The 19,060-nt window shown below is 37.3% G+C and overlaps 1 protein-coding gene across 3 annotated transcripts in view; it reads left to right on the forward strand.

Annotated features, from left to right (window-relative positions):
- The window catches only part of dab2ipb (DAB2 interacting protein b), a 163,274-nt gene that overhangs the window by 87,224 nt on the left and 56,990 nt on the right, over positions 1-19,060 (forward strand). For all 3 annotated transcript variants that reach the window (XM_084413787.1, XM_084413789.1, XM_084413788.1), the window contains 2 exons: positions 7,258-7,370; positions 12,836-12,954. In XM_084413787.1, coding sequence (XP_084269913.1) covers positions 7,258-7,370; positions 12,836-12,954 — 232 coding nt within the window. The remainder of the gene's footprint in view (positions 1-7,257; positions 7,371-12,835; positions 12,955-19,060) is intronic.

Consider the following 19,060-nt stretch of genomic DNA (forward strand, 5'->3'; position numbering starts at 1 on the left):
AAGGAAGAAAGTGAAAGAACAGGAAAGAGAGTGTGATAAAGACGTGAAAGACAGGAAATGAAGAGAACAAGGGAGGTGAAAGGACAGTCGAGAGAATAGTGATTAAACAGAAATGGAAACAGAAAGCTGTGTCAGAATCATCTGATAGCTGGATGTTGTTCTACAGTCTGACGTTGTTAAATATTTTTCTAGCTTCTAGCTTTGTTATTGGTTTTCTATATTTGCTGTTGATGTGTGTGTGATGTCTTGGAATGTCTGAGTTTTCTTCAACACCATGTGCAAAAACACCAACTTCCCTTTGCTGCGCTTTCCCATACACATATCGCACGCTCACACAGACACACTCTCACTCTATCTCTCACTCACAATGATATCTGACCAAAAAAAAAAAAAAAAAGATACAAAAAACCCCGTTTTTTTTAACGTCTGTGGTCTGAAGGTTGAATACACTTCATCAAATTCTTTCCCTTTTTTGATGTGCTGCATTATTTCATAGAGAAGGATTTTAGTGCTGTTCATTTGCATTAGTTGTGTTCAACTTCTCTTTTTGTTGTTCCTTTAGTAACTAAAGGGTTGAAAGAGTCGTCCTTTAAGCTATTCCTTTTACCATCTTTACATTAGTGGAAGAGGTATTTTTAATGGACCTGGGCCACTAATATAAGTTTCAAGTTCAGTCACTTTTTAGGGATGATTCAGGAGCTGAGCGGCTGCTGAGATCATAGTCCAGCACGGAGCAAAGCCACTAAAACAGATTCTGCTCCAGGCAGACTGTCCCTGTTATTAGTGTACTGTAAGTTGTTTTGGGCAGAAAGCATGTGGTGTGTGGTTTGTTAATTGTATTGGCTTCAATCATGAGCAGTCTGATGTACCACAGAACCCTGCAGAGAACAGATCGAACTCATAATGTGCCGTCTCGCTCCATCTCTGACTCCTTTACTCATTATGCACTATTAGGTTACTGTTGACTCATTTAATCCTCTGCACCTCATTGCATAACAAATGGTCATTATGCATACAACTAACCGGATGAGATGAAATCAAATACACTTGTCTGTTATGACGCAGCATTGTCATATTGCACATGCTGGACTCTTTGAAAAATCTGCCAGGCCAAACATAGATTTGGAAAATAGGCCACCTGACAGACAGTTTTACTGTCTCTTAGTATAATGTTTTACTCTACCATTTTCTATTTTCAAAGAGCTGACAGTTGGGCATCTCTTTTGCGTGTTTATGTATATGTGTGCTCTTTTGCATTGCTGTAAAGTCATTCAAGCACAGCAGATGCAGGAAGTGTTTGAATTCTATAGGAAGGCATCCACACACACCCTTTGCATACTAAAACCGTATTGTGATAATGACTCTGGCATTTTCCTTTAAAGGTCCACTATATTGTTTTGACAGTAAAAAAATATATGATTATTTTACGGTTGCAGATGAAAAGAATCACAGGTGATAAACAAAATGTGCAAATGCACATGAAGGTGAAGTAAATACGAGAGAAATAGTTGGTATTTGTGGTTTATGAATAATTTCCATATACACAATATATTATGTACTGTACAAACTATACAGTGCCAATAAAATTATTAAAAACTTTTGGAATTAGTTTGTTTTCTGCATTACTTTGTCATAAAATGTCATCAGATCTTCATCAAGTATAGACAAAACACAATGTGCTCAAGCTAGCAACACGCAAACAATTAAAATCTTTCATGTTTTTATTGAACACAGAAGCTTACAATAGCGTTTTGAACACTGTCTGTATGAACTTGCAACGGGATCTAACAACTGTAGCCATAGTGACTAAAGTAACAAAGATGGCGACGTAAATAAAACGGTAAAGTATAACGTTTGAAATGACAGAAGTCGAGGCGCAAGTTCATCCGTCAAATGAACTGACAGGAGTTTTAATATCTGAGTGCGAGTGGAGCATTTGAGTCCCATACAACTCATGGAAGCCGCTCTGGTGGAAGACAGTGACTCTAAAAGTCTAGAAACTTCAAATTACATGCAGGTTATACCATGTCTTTGTAAGTTACCGAAAACCACATTCAGAAAAGAGTGTCACAATTTCTTCAGAGAAATGATGCTGACTGTGTATGGATTTAAAGACATCATTCTTTATTTCCAAGCATTTACTGTATACTGTCGCTCCGAGCAAGATGATGCATTGCAAACCTTTTTAATATAATACAGTACAATTTAGTAATAGGGGATTGTAATATTTAATGTATATTCGAGTCAATTTCTGCTAATAATCCTAGATATATGATCATGCTTAATATTTCCTGCATAATAAAGAAATGTATTTTGTGTTACTGGTCAGTTAGTGTGTCGGCAGTGTGAAGTATAGACAAACACCCATCATAACGATTTCTATATATAGCTTTTCCTGCCTAAAAGACCATAAACGTTAAAGATAATGTTCCAGGTATCAATTAATGTACATACATATAGCTTAAAAACTATTAATGTGTGAGTGATACTCTGTAAATCGGGTGATTTTAGGTCAAAGTTTTGGCTGTAAGTCAACGATGCCCTCTGTTGAAATCGTAAGATGGCTGCTCGAACACTTCCGGTGGCTTCACCGCCTGATGGCAGTTTAGAACGCAATGAGCAATCCAGTCATTTATATAGATCAGTGGTGTACACACAATTCAGGAGGATTTAAAATAGTGAATAGTTTCAATAAATTTGTGAGGACTTTTCACAAATATGTCTACAACAATCCAGTGTGTCTGCATGTTTAGTCAGGTTTTGTGTTTGTTCAGTTGCTCGTATGTGTTAGATCATGAGGCATGTTCCGTAACTTCATTCTCACTCAGGAATGTCCTCTACAGGAAAAACTGGAAACATTGTGTCCCAGCCCACAGCTCAGGAAGTGTGTTTTCTGCCCCTGTGTGAGTGCATGTGCTGATAGTCTCTGTTAGAGAGTTTTCTAAGACTGACTCAATTCTCAGCAGGTTTGAGATGTGGTTGCTATGGGAACAGCAGAGCCTGATTGTCCTGTATGACCACTGGGAAGGTTCCTGTCAATCACGGTGCCTGTGAGGACACCTGGGTCTAATGGAAACACATGTTTAACTCAAGGAGAGAGACAAATATGCAGGTGTTGGTGTGTGGCAGTTTTACATTTTCAACTAAAGACGGAAAACTTTTTATGCGTTCTGGCCATTCATTTACATGACAACAGCGGTTTGGGGGCCTGAAAACGCAAACTTTTGAAAACGTGTTTCAAAGTGCACATTTTTGAGAACAATACTGTTATCGACTGCAATCGACTGTTATCGACTGCAAAAATGCAAATTTGTAAAAACGGTGACGTCATGCGCATGCATATTACATGTTCAGTATATAGGCGCATATTTTTTCTTTACAAAGTGACATCGGCAACTGGCCTGGCATGCATAATACAGCCTTCTTAGTTGTTTTCACAGATCCGTGTGAGCGGGATCGTTTTGACAACGTCTGTACAAAGGAAATGTCTGCACAACGTCTGTTTTTAGTGCATTGTTGTTGTGTAAACGTACCGTCACTCAGCAAAAGATATTCAACAGCAAACATCTACACTGGTCTTTTATCAGTGTCTAAGAAATTAAATGAATTTCTGTTTGACTTATGTGACTGAAAAACACAACCTGTGGTGAAGATCTTTGTACATCTATAAAGCAGAAGTATATTACACACATTTTGTTTCTAATTTTGTTTGACTAATTAGTCACTCTAAAAATTACATTAAAACAGGATGCAGTGGTATGTGTGTTTTTTTGTGTGTGTGTGTGTTTTTCTCGATATGAGAATTTTTTTATTATGAGATAATTTTCCAAAAAATATATAAAGAATTTATAATACAATTGAAAATATTGATATTTAAATGATAAACATGAATTATCGTTGTCACTGGGTATCCAAGGAAGATGAAGAAGATCAAGAATAACAACCAGGTTTATTTAAACAACTCTAACAAGCAAGTCAGCGTGTAAACGTTAACACCAACAATACTGGACAAACACTGAGTGAACAGGAAGAACTTATATACACAATGGTGATAATTAAATACAGCTGAACCAAACTTACTAATAATGATGTGTGACCATGGAGACAGAAGACGGGTCAGAACTCAACCAAGGGAATACATATGACAAATGAAAACAAACTGAAAGTCCATTAGAAAAAGGGGAAAAAAAACTAACTGAACATAACTGTGACAACCATATTATAACGTTTATATTTAAAGGTGCATTGCGCAAGTCTCTGAGTTTTTGCAGAACTATGCCCCCTTCTGGCGACACGCGGAACTGCAACCAGAGTTGTGCACGCGGTTACATGGAGTTTGCGTTGGGGTTTGGGATGAACTAGAAGCCGGTCTCTTTGAATCCATCTTCTACTTTTGCAAAAGTCGCTTGAGTTGTCTTCGCTGATGCGGATAATGGCGGCGAATACACAAACCTGCCAGACATAGCCAGGTGAGCGTGAACGCGCATGACGTCACGCCCAGTCGATTCCGACCCGAATCCCTCTTATTTATTTTACTGTACAGGATTATAGAGGCAATCGCAGTGATCATAGAAGGGCTCATTCAGCCCATCAGGCAATTGTTTAAGCATGTATGGGTTAGAAAAACGGGTATTTTTAACATGAAATGTTGCGCAATGCACCTTTAAATGAATATTTAAAAATGCTTTTGTCATATTTTTGTCAAATATTTGTGTTTAATGAATTCATTTTACCTTTGTGATGATAATTAGTCATATGCACCATGGTAATAATTTTCAAATAACATATAATTTATTATTACATTTAGTATTTTTGTATTTAAATTATAAAATAATTATTTTATGATAATAATAATAATTAGCAGCCCTAGTTGATTTACACGTGCAATGTAATTAATCTTGAACCAAAATCATCTGGCATGTAGCTACACATGTAAATACAAAGTTTTGTCATCAAACTCTCGATGGCACAGGCCAATAGGTCATTTAACCTGTTCATAATCACATTGTTATCTATAGGGCGCAGCTGATTGGTTCCTGCCGTATCAGTAGCCAATGACCTCGCTGCTCAACCTTCAAATACTTGGGTAGCATTTTCCTTAGCAGTGCAGCGTGCTTTCAGAAACCCTTCACCTTCCCCAGCTCCACCTGTATAGATCTGCTATGGGTAATTGATGTGCGCTATATATTGTACAGCAGCAGCAGCATGTCTTACTTGCTCACAGCAGCGTGACGTGTATGAATTGGCAGTAGCAAGTCCCGTACTTGCTCTGCATCAGCAGCAATAACCTACAGTAGCATTAGCAATAAAAGCAGCAGCGTAGCAGATCTATTCCGCCAAGACCAAAACATACGACATTGTCATACCCATTACCATGCCAAACACTCCGAGAGTTGTCATGACAGAAATAAAGACCTGTGTGTTTGCCATTTTTTTGTTCTGCCTTAGCTTACAGGTGGTTGACACTTGTGGAACAATCTTCTCCTGGGAAAGGAGTAGTAAACACATTAATCTAGAACCACACACATAGTAGCCACAAGGACTGATTTGGATGTCAGGTCAAGCACACACTCGCTCTCGCTCTCTCACAGCTGCGTTCCTTTACATTTTATCTTTAACAAGCAGACACTGACACACTGAGGGAAAGTGAAAGACATCTCTCCCAGATCAAACTACTGTTGAATTCTCATTACACATCACCACTGGGCTTGATGGAAACTGGTTTTCTTGATTGAAGTTTAATAATCTGCTGTTGAAAGGGTTTTTAGCAGGATAATGTGAGACCTTTTCTCTTCTACTTGCTTCTTTTTCTTTCATGTCTGTGTTTAGCATTTTTGAAATCTGTTTTGAAAGCGATCATCATCTGAGAGAAGATGTGTTTGTGTATAGGATAACCAGATGTCCTACTGCAGTTTTCCTGGGTAACATCACAGGTTTTGTCTGCAAAGCCTGCAAAGTCAAATAATCCAAATAATTGTAATGATTCATTGCCCGCTGTACTAGAAATGCCCTTGGTTTTCATTTAAAAAAAAACGTTTCTATTCTAGTTCAGCTTTATGTGTAGTTTACATGTCAAGCATTGACAGCTGAGTCCTGCAGTGTGACATGCATTTTTGGGTAATACATGAAGGTTTTAGGCCTCATATTACTTCTTGAATGTATTATGATTGTACAAAATATTATATATTACAATATGTAAAAAATAAATATATTTTAAAAATATGCAAAGATAATTGTCACACTATGGGAATATTAACTGTAAATGAAAGTGAACGTTGATTAAAATGGTATAAAATATTGAAATGAATAGTGACTAATCATAGGACTTTAACTTATAAATTTGAACCTATATAATCTTAAACTATAAAAAAGTTCATGACCATGTTATTTCCCAGTCCACACAACATACCAGATGGTTGAAATTTGGGAAATTGGGTGAAACGATGCTTGAAAATAATTTATACTCCTGTTTGTGTGTGTGTGTGTGGTGGAAAAAATGAGTTCTGACTGAAGACTTTGCTCAGACTGTGTCGTGTAGGGGGCTCAGTGTGTGATAGTGAGATCAGAGCGAAGCACTTAGCATAATCTGTTTCTAGATCTACAGTATGTGTGCCTTTCTTGACACTGATTAAATGAAGCAGTCAGTCAGGCTTCATTTTCACCATGTGAACACCAGCGTTCCCCTGAAGGGCAGTAAGGAACAGTGAGAAGATTTAAGAGCTTTGTATACTGATAGCACAAGGAGGTGGAGTTGTGATGACTTTATGAATGGGCTGTTAGGATATCAGAAAACTTTTACATTATGACAGTGGCATGTGTTCTGTGGTATAATCTACGTATCGATCACGCTGTGAGAGTCTAGCAGTCTACATCCACACTTGGATAACATGCTGGGATTTGTGCATGAGTTGTGCATGTGGGTTTATTCTTGGCTGTTATAAAGCTATCTGAATAAATAAATAAATAAATAAATAAATAAATAAATACATTCACAGATTAACTTATTCTGATGCAATTTCAATTTCATTTTACAAGTAAAAAAGATGTATGTGCATTATAGTCTGGATATTTGCTTGGAATAAATAAATGTTATTGGATGTTTAAGGAATAATTTCTAATGCTTTTTTTGTACGTTCGATCAATGGCCTTTTCCTAGGTAAGATTTTATTGAAGGACTTTTGTCATAACAAGGTAGAAACTTTTCTTTATAGCACAATAAGTTTTAAAAAAATCTCTCCCTGTCCCTCTGTCTCATAGACTCTCCACCCGAGAGAACAGGGCGGAGACGTAGCATGCCAGGCTCCGCCCCTGACAAAGCCCCGCCCATAATGGAGCCCACTGCCACTGCTGCTACACCCTTCAGAGTTACAGTGAGTATTATATATGTGTTTGTCATATGTAAGAGTGTGATTAAACGCAGTCTGGACTCCAGATGTGGACTACATACTGTGCTCAGATGTATTTTATCTTTATTGCTACTACTCTTCTGATCTTTTTAGTATTAAAACTTTAGCCATTCTAATAAATGTTAGGTTTAAAGCCGTTTTGTCAAATGCTAATTTCCTACTTCAGGATATAAACTTTTTTTTTTTTATTAGAAAGCAAAAATCCAGTGCACATTCAACCAAAGTCATGTTAGCCAAATAGTTAACCAAACTCAAGATCTGGACCAAAATCAGAGGCTTAGACTAAATATATTCATCCTAGTATTAAGTTGAGGTCTAGATCAAGGCTATATTTATAGGCAATATTATACATTAGGATATTACACAGAATTACAGACACAATAAAATTCCATTTGATGGGGATGTTTTATTGATGGGCATCAGAAGATTTAACAGCGTTTGAATGCTTACTGTAATTGTTATGACACTAATGAAAAAAAATCTTCTCATGATTGAAAGGCAGTCTGTTAGCAATCGGTTTAAATTGAGGCTCACATAATGTGCCGGTTGCGGGAAGTGAATCATTAGCAATCAACAGCAGGTGGTATTCAGTAGTTTTCACCCTCTGTATGAAATCGAATCCTGCAAAGCATCCACATGGGCTTATGTGTGTTTGCTGCTTTATCATTGACTGAAAGCAGATGTAATTACATTTAAATGAGATCTCTGAGCTGACTCAAGGGCCACTTGACCTCTGAGCTTCTGCAGATTCAGGCCCAATTATTCGTCTAGCTCAGTGCGTAGTTTGCAGATATGTCCTGCGAAGTTAAAACATCTCCATCATAATTCGTCCTGATGCTGTACTTGTACAATAGAAGATACCACATAGCTTAACCCTTTAAAACCGGATGTGTCGTCGACGACACAGCCAACCAAGCTGTATTCATGTCACAGTAACTCTTCAACCGTTTGCACTATCAAAATAATTCAAATAGTTCCTGAAAGTAGACATCATGCGCTTTTCGCCAATACGGTAATGTCATGCTTTCCATCTGCAAATGACAGCAGCGCGGGCAGGATCTGAACAGAGAGATACGACGCGCCAGGTTAGAGTGTTTTGGATTGCATAAAATAATAAAAGAAACTAACAAATACATGGCGAAAAAAGTGTTAGACAGCAGAAGAGGGGATTGGGATGATTTTTAATGAAATTTGGGAGGCGGATGGCCGTTACTCTTTCACGTATCTAAGCATGTTGAGTGCATGTGTGCGTGCCTATGAATGCGTGCATTTGTATGTGTGCGTGTATGAAAAAAAGTGTCCTAAATGAAAACTGTGCAACCCAATGTCACAAAAAAGACTTGTATATATGTATTATAGGTCATCTTTCTAGGTTATCTAGGTTTCTTTCGTTCATGATGTTTTCAGGTTTTTTCTACATAAAAATCAGTTAATTTATTCTCGTTTTTTTTGTATTTTTGTCTATTTAAATTCTACAAACTCACCACACACAATAATGGTCAATAACTGTAATTTGTTGAAAGCTTATCTTTTTCTGAAAAAGATGACACCTTGCACATGAAGATAGCACATTGTTTTAGAATTTTACAGTCGAAAAATCTAATTATGTGAAAAACACCTATTTTAGCTTCAGGTTCTAAAGGGTTAATGGTTAGGTCCATCTACACTACACAAGCAATTAGGGAAGTAATTGCAATCCCCCTGCACCCCCCGCTGGTAGGCAATGGTACTGTACACTTTGAAATCAAGAGCTTGTGAGATTATTCTCCCCTCTTCCTTGCTATGTCCTGTATTTATCTCTGTCCTTCCTTCCTTTTATCCTCCGTTCTGAGCTCTTATTCACTGTGCGTGACTAACACCATCAATAGGTATATTTTTGACCATGATGCATTGACCTTGAACATTCTCAGATAAGAAAAATATTGAGATATACAGGACAGTCCATCTTAAGAAACAAGGATGAATAGTTTTGTCTTGAATGCTTTTAAATGTTTCTTTGGTAGTATAAGGGGTTTGTAGAAAATATTTACAATAAGCTTCATTTATTAAACATTAGTTAATGTATTAACTAACCATGAGCAATACATTTGTTACTGTTTTTGTTAATCTTTGTTAACATAGTTAATAAAAAATACAGCTGTTCATGTTAGTTCACAGTGCATTAACTAATGTTAACAAGATTTTAATAAAGTATTAGTAAATGTTGAAATTAACATTAACAAAGATGCTGTAGTGCAGTATTACCATAGTTACCAAAAATGGCTTTAGTTCAATGTATTTCAGATCGGGTTTTCCTTTGATTTTCTCCTGGCAGGTATTTGACGTAGGCTTTGCTTAAGTTCTTTTGCTTGCACCTAACCCAGATATGAAAAGGTGAAATGTGTTTTGTAATTTGTTTAGCCAAATCATCCTTATGATGGGATCCTGCAAAAATGTGTGCCCAAGGGACTGATGGAATGATGATTCTGCCCTGGATATTGACTGTCAACATCCATGACCTGTTTGACAGTCCTGCTCGATAGTTGCTTATTAACACGGCTTGACATTACACGCCATGAATGAATTATTTACTAGGGCTGCAAAGAACAACTGTTTTGATAACTGATTCAATTATTTGTTCATTTATTCCGATTTTCCACAACTGTGCACTCAGGGGTGCAACTACCCAGTGTCAGAGGGGTATGCAGCAACAATTTTGGCGTTGATAATGACAATCAACTAACGCTGATTTTTTTTTTTTGACCAATGCATTACAACGGCACTAACCCAGAATGGGCCGCCGATGTACGAGTTTTATGGGCCGTTAAGACAAAGACAAAAAAATAGCCTATTAGATGTATCGGCCCAAAAAGCACGTCGGCCCACCAGGAATCTTATAGCCTACATGCGTGGACGTCACACTTTAAATCCTACCTGTTGCCTTTGACCATCCACTTATTTTAGCTGCTGGCGCATCAATTGACATGCCCATCTCCTTTTCCCTCTTTCTTTTTCTATTTTTAGTCCCGACAGCTTTTTTGCTTTATCCATCTTTTTCGACTCGTACCTGCTCGCGATATTATCCCCCCCTCTCTATGTCAAAATTCTATGATGGAATCTTATGAAAATCCTACTCTAGCCTGTTAGTCCTCTAAAAAGTTATTTAACATTGAGGAAATGCAGAAATTATTTAGAAACGCACAACAGCAGCTACGTATAGATTTTCAAAAAAAAAATTTTTTACCATCGCTTTGGCGCCCCCCTGGTGCTGCGCCCCTATGCGCCGCATATAGCGCATACCCACTTTTTGCGCCACTGTGTGCACTATGCTATGCATTGTGTAAAAAAAAAAAAAAAATATATATATTCCGGATCCTTCATACCAAGAAAAATAACTGTAACGATAACTATTGGCGTACACCTAAAGGACAATAACATTCAGTTTAGAGTGTATTGCAGTCATTTGGCGCTTAAAGTGCTCAAACTAATTAAAATCGGGTGGATTCTGATTGGCTGTCAATGTTTTTATCATTCATCAGCTGGAAAAAAATATTCTGAAAGTGATTACAACAATATAATCACAATATAATAGCTATATTGTGGACTTTCATATTATCAAAGGATTAGAATGATTATTAAAATTGTATAGTTATAGTTATCATCTTTGGGGTGAGCAGCTCTTTACAATGAAAGAAGAGTTTTTTAGTGTAAATACTGGTATGTGGTAGAACACACACATTATTTCCTCTGAACACGGCAACACATTTCTGTCATCATGTGACTTTCTCCTGTAAAGTTATTTTTCATTTAAAATATTATTCCTTGTGTTGCATATAGCATATCTAATTGTAGTTCATTTAAAACCTTAATTTGATGTTTAACAAAGAATGTTGTTTTGATACACATGATTGTGTATCCTTGCTGTTGAACTCTGTTTGATTGACATACGCAATGAAGCTTTAAAAAAAAAAAAAGTTTAATGACAACAGCAACTATCACAACACAGTTCACTTACATTCTTTCAAAAGCTTTCTATTTCAAATAAATGTATTGTTTAACTTTTTCAGTTCTTCTAATTATCCTGAAAAAATATATATATAAAAATATTTAGCTGTTTTCAACATTGATAATAATAAGAAATGCTTCTTGAGCACCAAATCAGCATATTAGAATGATTTCTAAAGGATCATGTGACAGAAGACTGAAAATTCAGCATTGCCATCACAGGAATAAATTACATTTTAAAATATTTTAAAATAGAAAACAGTTTGTTTGTTTTTATTGTAATAGCATTTCAATATTTGTACTGTATTTTTGATTAAATAAATGTAGCCTTGGTGAGCATAAGAGACTTACAGTATTTTAAAACATTAAAATGTCAGGCAACTCTACAGTAAAGATCATTGTTAGGTTTTTTTCTTTAGAGACCTGCTAAATGGTGCCCTTTATCTTAGTCATTTAGAGCTGATATTAAAGAACTGAAAATCAATTATGTTATGAAATATTTGTCGAACTGATTATCAGGTCACCCTTGACTGCATTCAAAGTGCATTGTTCGCTGAGACAACCTGGCAACATGAAATTATAAACGTATGAATTGGTTGCAGCCCTACAATTTACCCTCTTTCACCTTTCAAAGCTAACATACAACATTTCCAGATCTGCTGCATTATTTTTACAAGTCATATAATGTTTGGACAGGGGAGCATATTTATTATTCAGATGTCTTCTTGTAATTGTCTCTCTCAGTCCTCTTCTGGTTTGATTTGCTTTCTTTTGGTGCTATCAAACTGTAGGCTGCAATGCTCTGACTGATTGCTCTGTGATTAAGAGATGTCTGTGTGTAATAATTTGCATATATTGTGAATAGTAATCAGTAGGGTGCCTTTAATTATGTAGAATATGCAGATGTGTTAATTGGTAGGGGGGAACGGCCTGCTTTCTGTTTGTTTACTAACACTTTCTTGTCAGAAACTTCTCATTTTTCACTGTCTCACCTCTCTTTTCCTCTCGAAACTCTTTCCGCACCTTTTTTTATTCTCTCTCTCTTTCTCCATTGCCTTTCTCATTCTCTTCTTCTCACATTCTCGGCTTTTCTTTCTTCTATAGCAGCCTCACAGTAAGGATGAGGATCGTACTTTGTCCTTGACTCTCATTCTTGGTCCTTCTCGCTCTTATTCTTTCTTTTTCACTCTTTCTCACTTAATGCCTCCCTTTCCTTTCCATGCCCTTGATGCCAACATGCTGTCTCCATGGTAACTGGTGCCTAAAGGAAAGTGAGTCTTGAGCCGCAAAAAAATGTGACAGGTGCTTTCACAGAAAAAGGGTGTATAATGTGGGAGAATTAACGAGTGAGTGAATGTATGAAATGCTGTTTTTTTGTTGTTGTTTTTTTCTGCTTGTAATTTATAATAATGTCTCTCTCTTATTCTCTGTCATTTCCTCATTAGGGATTTTTGAGTCGCAGGTTAAAGGGCTCAATAAAGCGGACTAAAAGTCAGCCTAAACTGGACAGGAACAGCAGTTTTAGACACATCCTGCCAGGCTTCAGACCAGTGGACAATGACAGGTAAACGGCATCAATTTTCTTTCTCATTCCAATCTTTTTTAAAGCAGAAGTGTGTATGTGATTTCTATGCCACTAGAATCATCAAACCAAACTTGCTCATTCAGACTGACATTTACTCTAGAGGATCTGTGTTTTTAGATAGTTTTAAACCAGTGGTTAGCAACCTTTTTTGACTCCAAGGCCCCCAATTGTCCTAAACAATATTCAAGTGTTTTGTTTCATCTTATTTTAATCATTGTAAACCATTTTGCGGCTGTGAAGTGTGTGATTTGGAAGTGTGTTGAGGCCCTCCAGTGGGATCTGGCCCCCTGGGTGAAATCTACTGTTTAAAACTATAGCTAAAATTATCAACAACAAAAAAACACCAAAAAACACATCAGCTTTAAGCAGTAGAGTCCCAGTTTTGATCTTTTAGTCACTGACTTGACTGGAGATGAGTTGTTACAGCTATTTTAAAGCTTTACTGGATGTGAAATGTACTATATGAGCTGCTTTTATATGGCCGGAAGAGTCTCAGCATATGCGTTTGCATGTGTTTGCATTCTGTGTGCTAATTCTTATGGTATAACACATATGTAAATGTGAGATTTTGCATTTCCTCCATGTCCGTGCAGCATAATTTGCTGCACAGTGAACAATGACGTGTGAAGAGAGTGTGTGTGGTCTGAAATTTTGTGTGTGTCTGTTTGGCAGACTGGTTATTGAGGTCACTTTTGACATGCCTCTCTTGTCAGTGAAAACCGACAGAGCTTTGCAGTCCAATCTGTCATCTGCCTCTTTCTCGGAGATGCTCCTTCATGCATCTTCTCATTGCCTTATCCCATAAATATCCCTCACTTTAAACAGACTGCAGCTGTGCCCTGCTCTTGAGCTTTTGCTCATTTCTATGCAAATTTTGGCTCTGAAAGTTTCGCTGTACTTTATTTTACCGTAAATTTGATACACTTACTACCATCATGCGCACAATTTGCAGAACAATAACAGTTTTGGTAGTGGTACCAGAAATAGACTGAAACGAGAGGTTCCAGGTTTAGCTGTTTATTCCTCTTTTATTTTCTTGTTTAAATCTTTAAAGTGGACATTAACTGAGGTATTGTGAGATGGGAGTCTGCTAAGTCTAAATGTAAATCATAGTGAAGTCAGGCTTCCAGGCAGGGCAAAAATACATTGATTGAATGCTCAGTGTCCAATAAACAATTACATAGTTTCCCCCCCCCCCCAAGGGAAACAGCAGTCTTTCCAGGCGGCACACAAAATGAAGAGTTTGGAGCCTCTTGCCCAGTGAACATTTTTCTTTCCTCCTATTTAACTTTTGTATTTGGTGCTTTTAAATCCAATGGATTCCACATAACTCTACAAACAGATTCATAATGTGGCATTACAGTCATTCTGTATGATTGGGGATGATGCTGGGGAAGCAGGCTTCCATTTAGTTTTAAAGTAGTCACTATGGATTTTAGAACATGGTTAACCAGTTCTAACCAAGTTGACCTCAGCCCAACCAGCCATATGATCAACCAGACTGAGCTAGCTCAAAATCTAGCAGGATTGTCTAGCAGGGAGCAGTATTTTTGTTGTTGTTGTGGTTGTTTATTTTGAATAAATTAATGTATGCTTATACTGTATTGTTGTATTATAGTTAGTTAGTTGGTAAGTTTGTTTGTTATTTTATTTTATTTTTAGTTCATTCATTTTTTATGGACCTCAGGCAGTCCCACCCCATTTTGTACTTTATCTGCGCTCAGCGTTGATTCTCTCGTTAATCTGGGCATTAGCTTGCAGTGTTTCCCTAGTTTAGCTTTAGCCATTAGCCCAGACCCTAAGGGTTCCCATTCAGTCACAACCCTCGTTTTATCTTATATCAGCAGCATTAACATCAGCCACTGCTCTAAAGCCATGGCCTGAGCTGCTCATCCATTCTTTACACAAATGAGATTATATGTGCGGATGCTGCTAATCCCAAAAGCATCTCATTTGATTGGATTAAGTGTAGTAATTATCTGTGCTGTCAGCATTGCTTGGCTGGAGCAGACTATGGATGGCTGTGCTTATACAGATAGGGGATGAGTACTCTAGACTTCTGTGGGGCCAAATGGATTTTTGTTGAATTTCTGTGCCCGATGCCCTGGCTGATGTGAGTGCAGCTTTTTCGATCTGTGTTTGAGTGTTTGTGCATGTTTCTGTTGTGGATTATTACATTCATTTGGCTGAAAACGACCCTGTGTTACCAGACAGTCTGATTGTGGCTTCTATTAGAAAGAGTCAAGAACTCTTAATAGAAAACAACTCAGCTGTTGAAAGCACAAATCATGGGATATACGTATAAAAGGACATTTATCATATGCAGTATCAATAATAGATTCACTCATTTCTCTGTTGCATTGTATTTTATAAAAAAACATATATGTAGATGAGGTTTTGTTTTATTAATTTCAGAATTCACCATTTTTGAACACTCATCTTTTTATCTTTCTTTCTTTCTTTCTATCTCTATGATGTTCACCCATAATTCATTGAAACGTTTTGCACTGTTTGTCCTCTTGGCACAGATGGCACTTAGAGACTTAGGAAACATGATACCAGCCACAAGTTGAACCATTTACCAATAAACCAGGCTGTTCGGTTCCGGTGGGTGGAGATGAGGATTGTTCTTAGTGTGTAAACTGGATTTCAAGTTAAATTCGTATTAAAAATAGAAATTATGTTGGGAGTATCTAATGAATGCTGATTGTTTTTAAAGGGACCATTAATCTGCTCTAATTTTAGCCAATGTTCCTACAGCAGCAGAATACAGTTGTCAGTCCTGTATTTGAGTCCTTAATACGATAACGTTCACACACAGTACGGTTATTTACGGGAGTGAAAACCGCATTCTATTACTGAACTCACACCCGTAAAATATTAGGACTCACAATCGCATTCTCTGACAACCTGCTCTGTGTGAACAGAACCGGACTGGACAAATAGTTATCCGTCACGTCATACAGTGCGAGAGAGACTCTCTAGGCTGCACAAATGTGTGTCTACTGTGTGTTGCGGATTTCTTGTGTGGTTTCGGTAACTTACAATGACAGAGATGTGAGCTGTGTGTGATCTGAAGGTTTTTAGATCCAGTCACTGTTCTCCACTGGAGCCGCTCGTATCAGTTTTGTGTTGTACGTGCGCTCAAATTCTCCACCCAGATATAAAAGCTGCTGTCGGTTAATGAAGATGTGACAAATGAACTCGCAGCTCGATTGGACTCTTGTCGTGTCAGAAGTGATAAGACTTTTCAGTTTTATGGACGTCGCCATCTTTGATATTACTTTGGTCAAGTGTAGTTATTTTGTGTCGCCATGGTTACTGGTAAGAGAATACAGGCTTGACTCTCTTTGGACGTTCATACAGACAGTATTCGAGACGCTACTGTAAGTTGCTGTGTGAACGGGACATTTAGAGACTCACACCTGTAAGTGAATGTGGTTGTCATTCCCAAAAACTGACAGTGTGTACGTAACCTTATTTTTTGTTTATTGCACCAGAACAGTTAGTTTAATATGACCATTTTCTACCCACTCTGTCCATATAATGATTGACTATTGACCTCCAGAATGCTGAACATCAAATAGGCAATGTAATTGTAGGCGGTCAGATGTGAATGTGCTTATGGTTATGATGTCACAACCATGATTTCCTTTTTTTTTTCTTTTTTTTTTGTATGTATGTATTTGAAGTTTAGTTTTCAGAAATGATTTGTGGATGACGGACAAGGTAAGAAACTCTGTGTTGTAGAATTTATAGGTATATATATACACATCTATATCTGCATGCCATGTAGTACACAACACTACTTGAATATTCATTATTATTTTCCATGATATGTTCACTTTCAAAGCCAAAACTAGATAACTTTACTATAAACTTTTATTTTGTTGGAGGAAATTATTGTGCATGCATGGTGAGAAGCATATACTTAAATGACAGAGAGTGTCACAAAAAGACATGGACAGAATTGGAGCAACAACAAAAAAAATCTCCTTAAACATACAATTTCACAGACACACAAGTCATAGACACATACAGACTTTAATAAACTTCCTAGACTGACACCGATTTTTATTTGATGCTCTCAGATGACGCTCATAGATTCTAATGACTTTACAGGGTCAGATCTAAATTAAAAGCATTTGAACATTTGTGTCAATTTTACCTCCGCTCGTTTTATTGTTCTCTCACATATCCTCGTTCCACTCCCTCCTGACCAGGAAAGAGGTGATGTTGTCAAGGAAACTGTCATATCGGGGAAAAAATCTCAGCGTTGCTTTATTGCTCTGTAAATTTCATTTGGGTAAAAAAAGGAACTAATTCCTAAGGAAAGACTGCAGTATGAAGATTGAACTAGAGCCACTTTTAATCAAACTGTCAAGCTCAATATGTATGTTTTGTGAGGAGTGATTTTAATAAGGCCTCAAAGACGGCCGTTGAGTCTGCTTGGACAACAAAACCGGCCGTCTTTATTGAATGTGCAAGCAATAAACCTGCTTTAAAATATGGAAGATGTTTTTGAAACTGAAATGTCTCCTGTTCTCACTCAGGAATAATGCATTAGCTGAATTTAAATGATTGTTATGTTCTGTAAGTTCTGTTCTCTAATGTGCTCGAATGGCTTCAGTAAACAGTTCTTATAATTAATAATTATCAGTAGCCTGGGTGCCAGCCCGAACCCCGCCCACAACATTTTTTGGTCGGGAAGTTCGGTCTGGACTCGCTCCGTTGAGGAGCTATTATGCCCGAACAAAAATTGTTCGGACCAATCAAATTGTCAGGGCGGGCTTTATATGATGATGGACAGATGAGCAACGGTAACGTAATCATCCACGTCACCAAAAAGAGCGCTTGATTTGAATTAGTTTACAACAAAGACGACTGCTGCTGGAGAATTGAGATTTCACGAGTTCACATTTACAAATAAGTCAGATAGAATAAATGCGTATATAAGATTTCACACAAATAAGTCGATAGAATAAATGCGTATATGACGTGCTGTCCGAGGAGAGGGCTGTGGGCTCGGTAGCCATACTCCCCCGTATTCCTGGTTGTGAGAGAACAAGACAAGAGTGAGGATTCGGGGTGGTGGAGGGATGCTGAAAAACTGTCAAGGAGTGTTTGGTAAGTTGACAGAGTGAATATGCTTCCTCATGCTGATAGATAGGTAACGTTAGACATGGTATTGTTTGATGACAAGTTGATATTGGATTGATTATTTGTACGTGCTCCTCCCGAACTTTGTTTATGAAACATCATGTGTAGATTCCGCCATCGCGTCTGTTATAAAAGATATCCACAGCGCATTCATTTTAAAAGAGGAACAGAGAGCCGCGACATTTTGTTGGTTGAAAATATGAATGAAGAACATGCGTCATTTACTCCGTTGCTCTGATTGGTTGTAGGTCTATCCAATTGAGTGTAGAGTTTTTTTTTTTTCCTGGTTCGGTTGAGACACACCCCATAATCAAATCTCTATGGAGCAGTATCAGACTCACATTCTGACTAGAATCTGAGTATGACGACGTCAGGCTAAATTATCAGACTAAACAATGATTTATTGACTCATTCAGGAGTGACTGGTTGTATCCGTAAATGCATAGTATTTCCGAATTCACAGTATTGTGACATAAAGTACATAAAGTACATAAAGTAATAGTATGAACTAGTGAGATTCTGAAGTGCGCATTTAATAGACACTTTACTATCCTATGAGGCCCCAGGAGAGGATTTATGAATGGTAGTGAAGCGACACAACTAATGCTGGCAGGTCATGTGACAATGACAACATGAAAAATGTAGCATGTCCTGATTACATTAATACGACACGCATTCATACTATACAGAATATACTTTTTAATGATCACAAAGTAATCAAAAAGCAGAACCTACTTTTTCTGACGCAGCCACTGTCTTTGTATGAGTCATGGAATCATTTACAACCTTTATCAACCAATTTGTTCAATTTGTCAAACTCAGATTCATTAAGGAACAAAACACAAATGGTAATTCTTATTGACTGGATTTAAGCGCAGCTTTTTCAAATGATAAATTATGGTTAGAACTATGCATTTTAAAATAG

The sequence above is a fragment of the Rutilus rutilus genome (assembly GCF_951802725.1).
Source record: "Rutilus rutilus genome assembly, chromosome: 7".
Taxonomy (NCBI): domain Eukaryota; kingdom Metazoa; phylum Chordata; class Actinopteri; order Cypriniformes; family Leuciscidae; genus Rutilus; species Rutilus rutilus.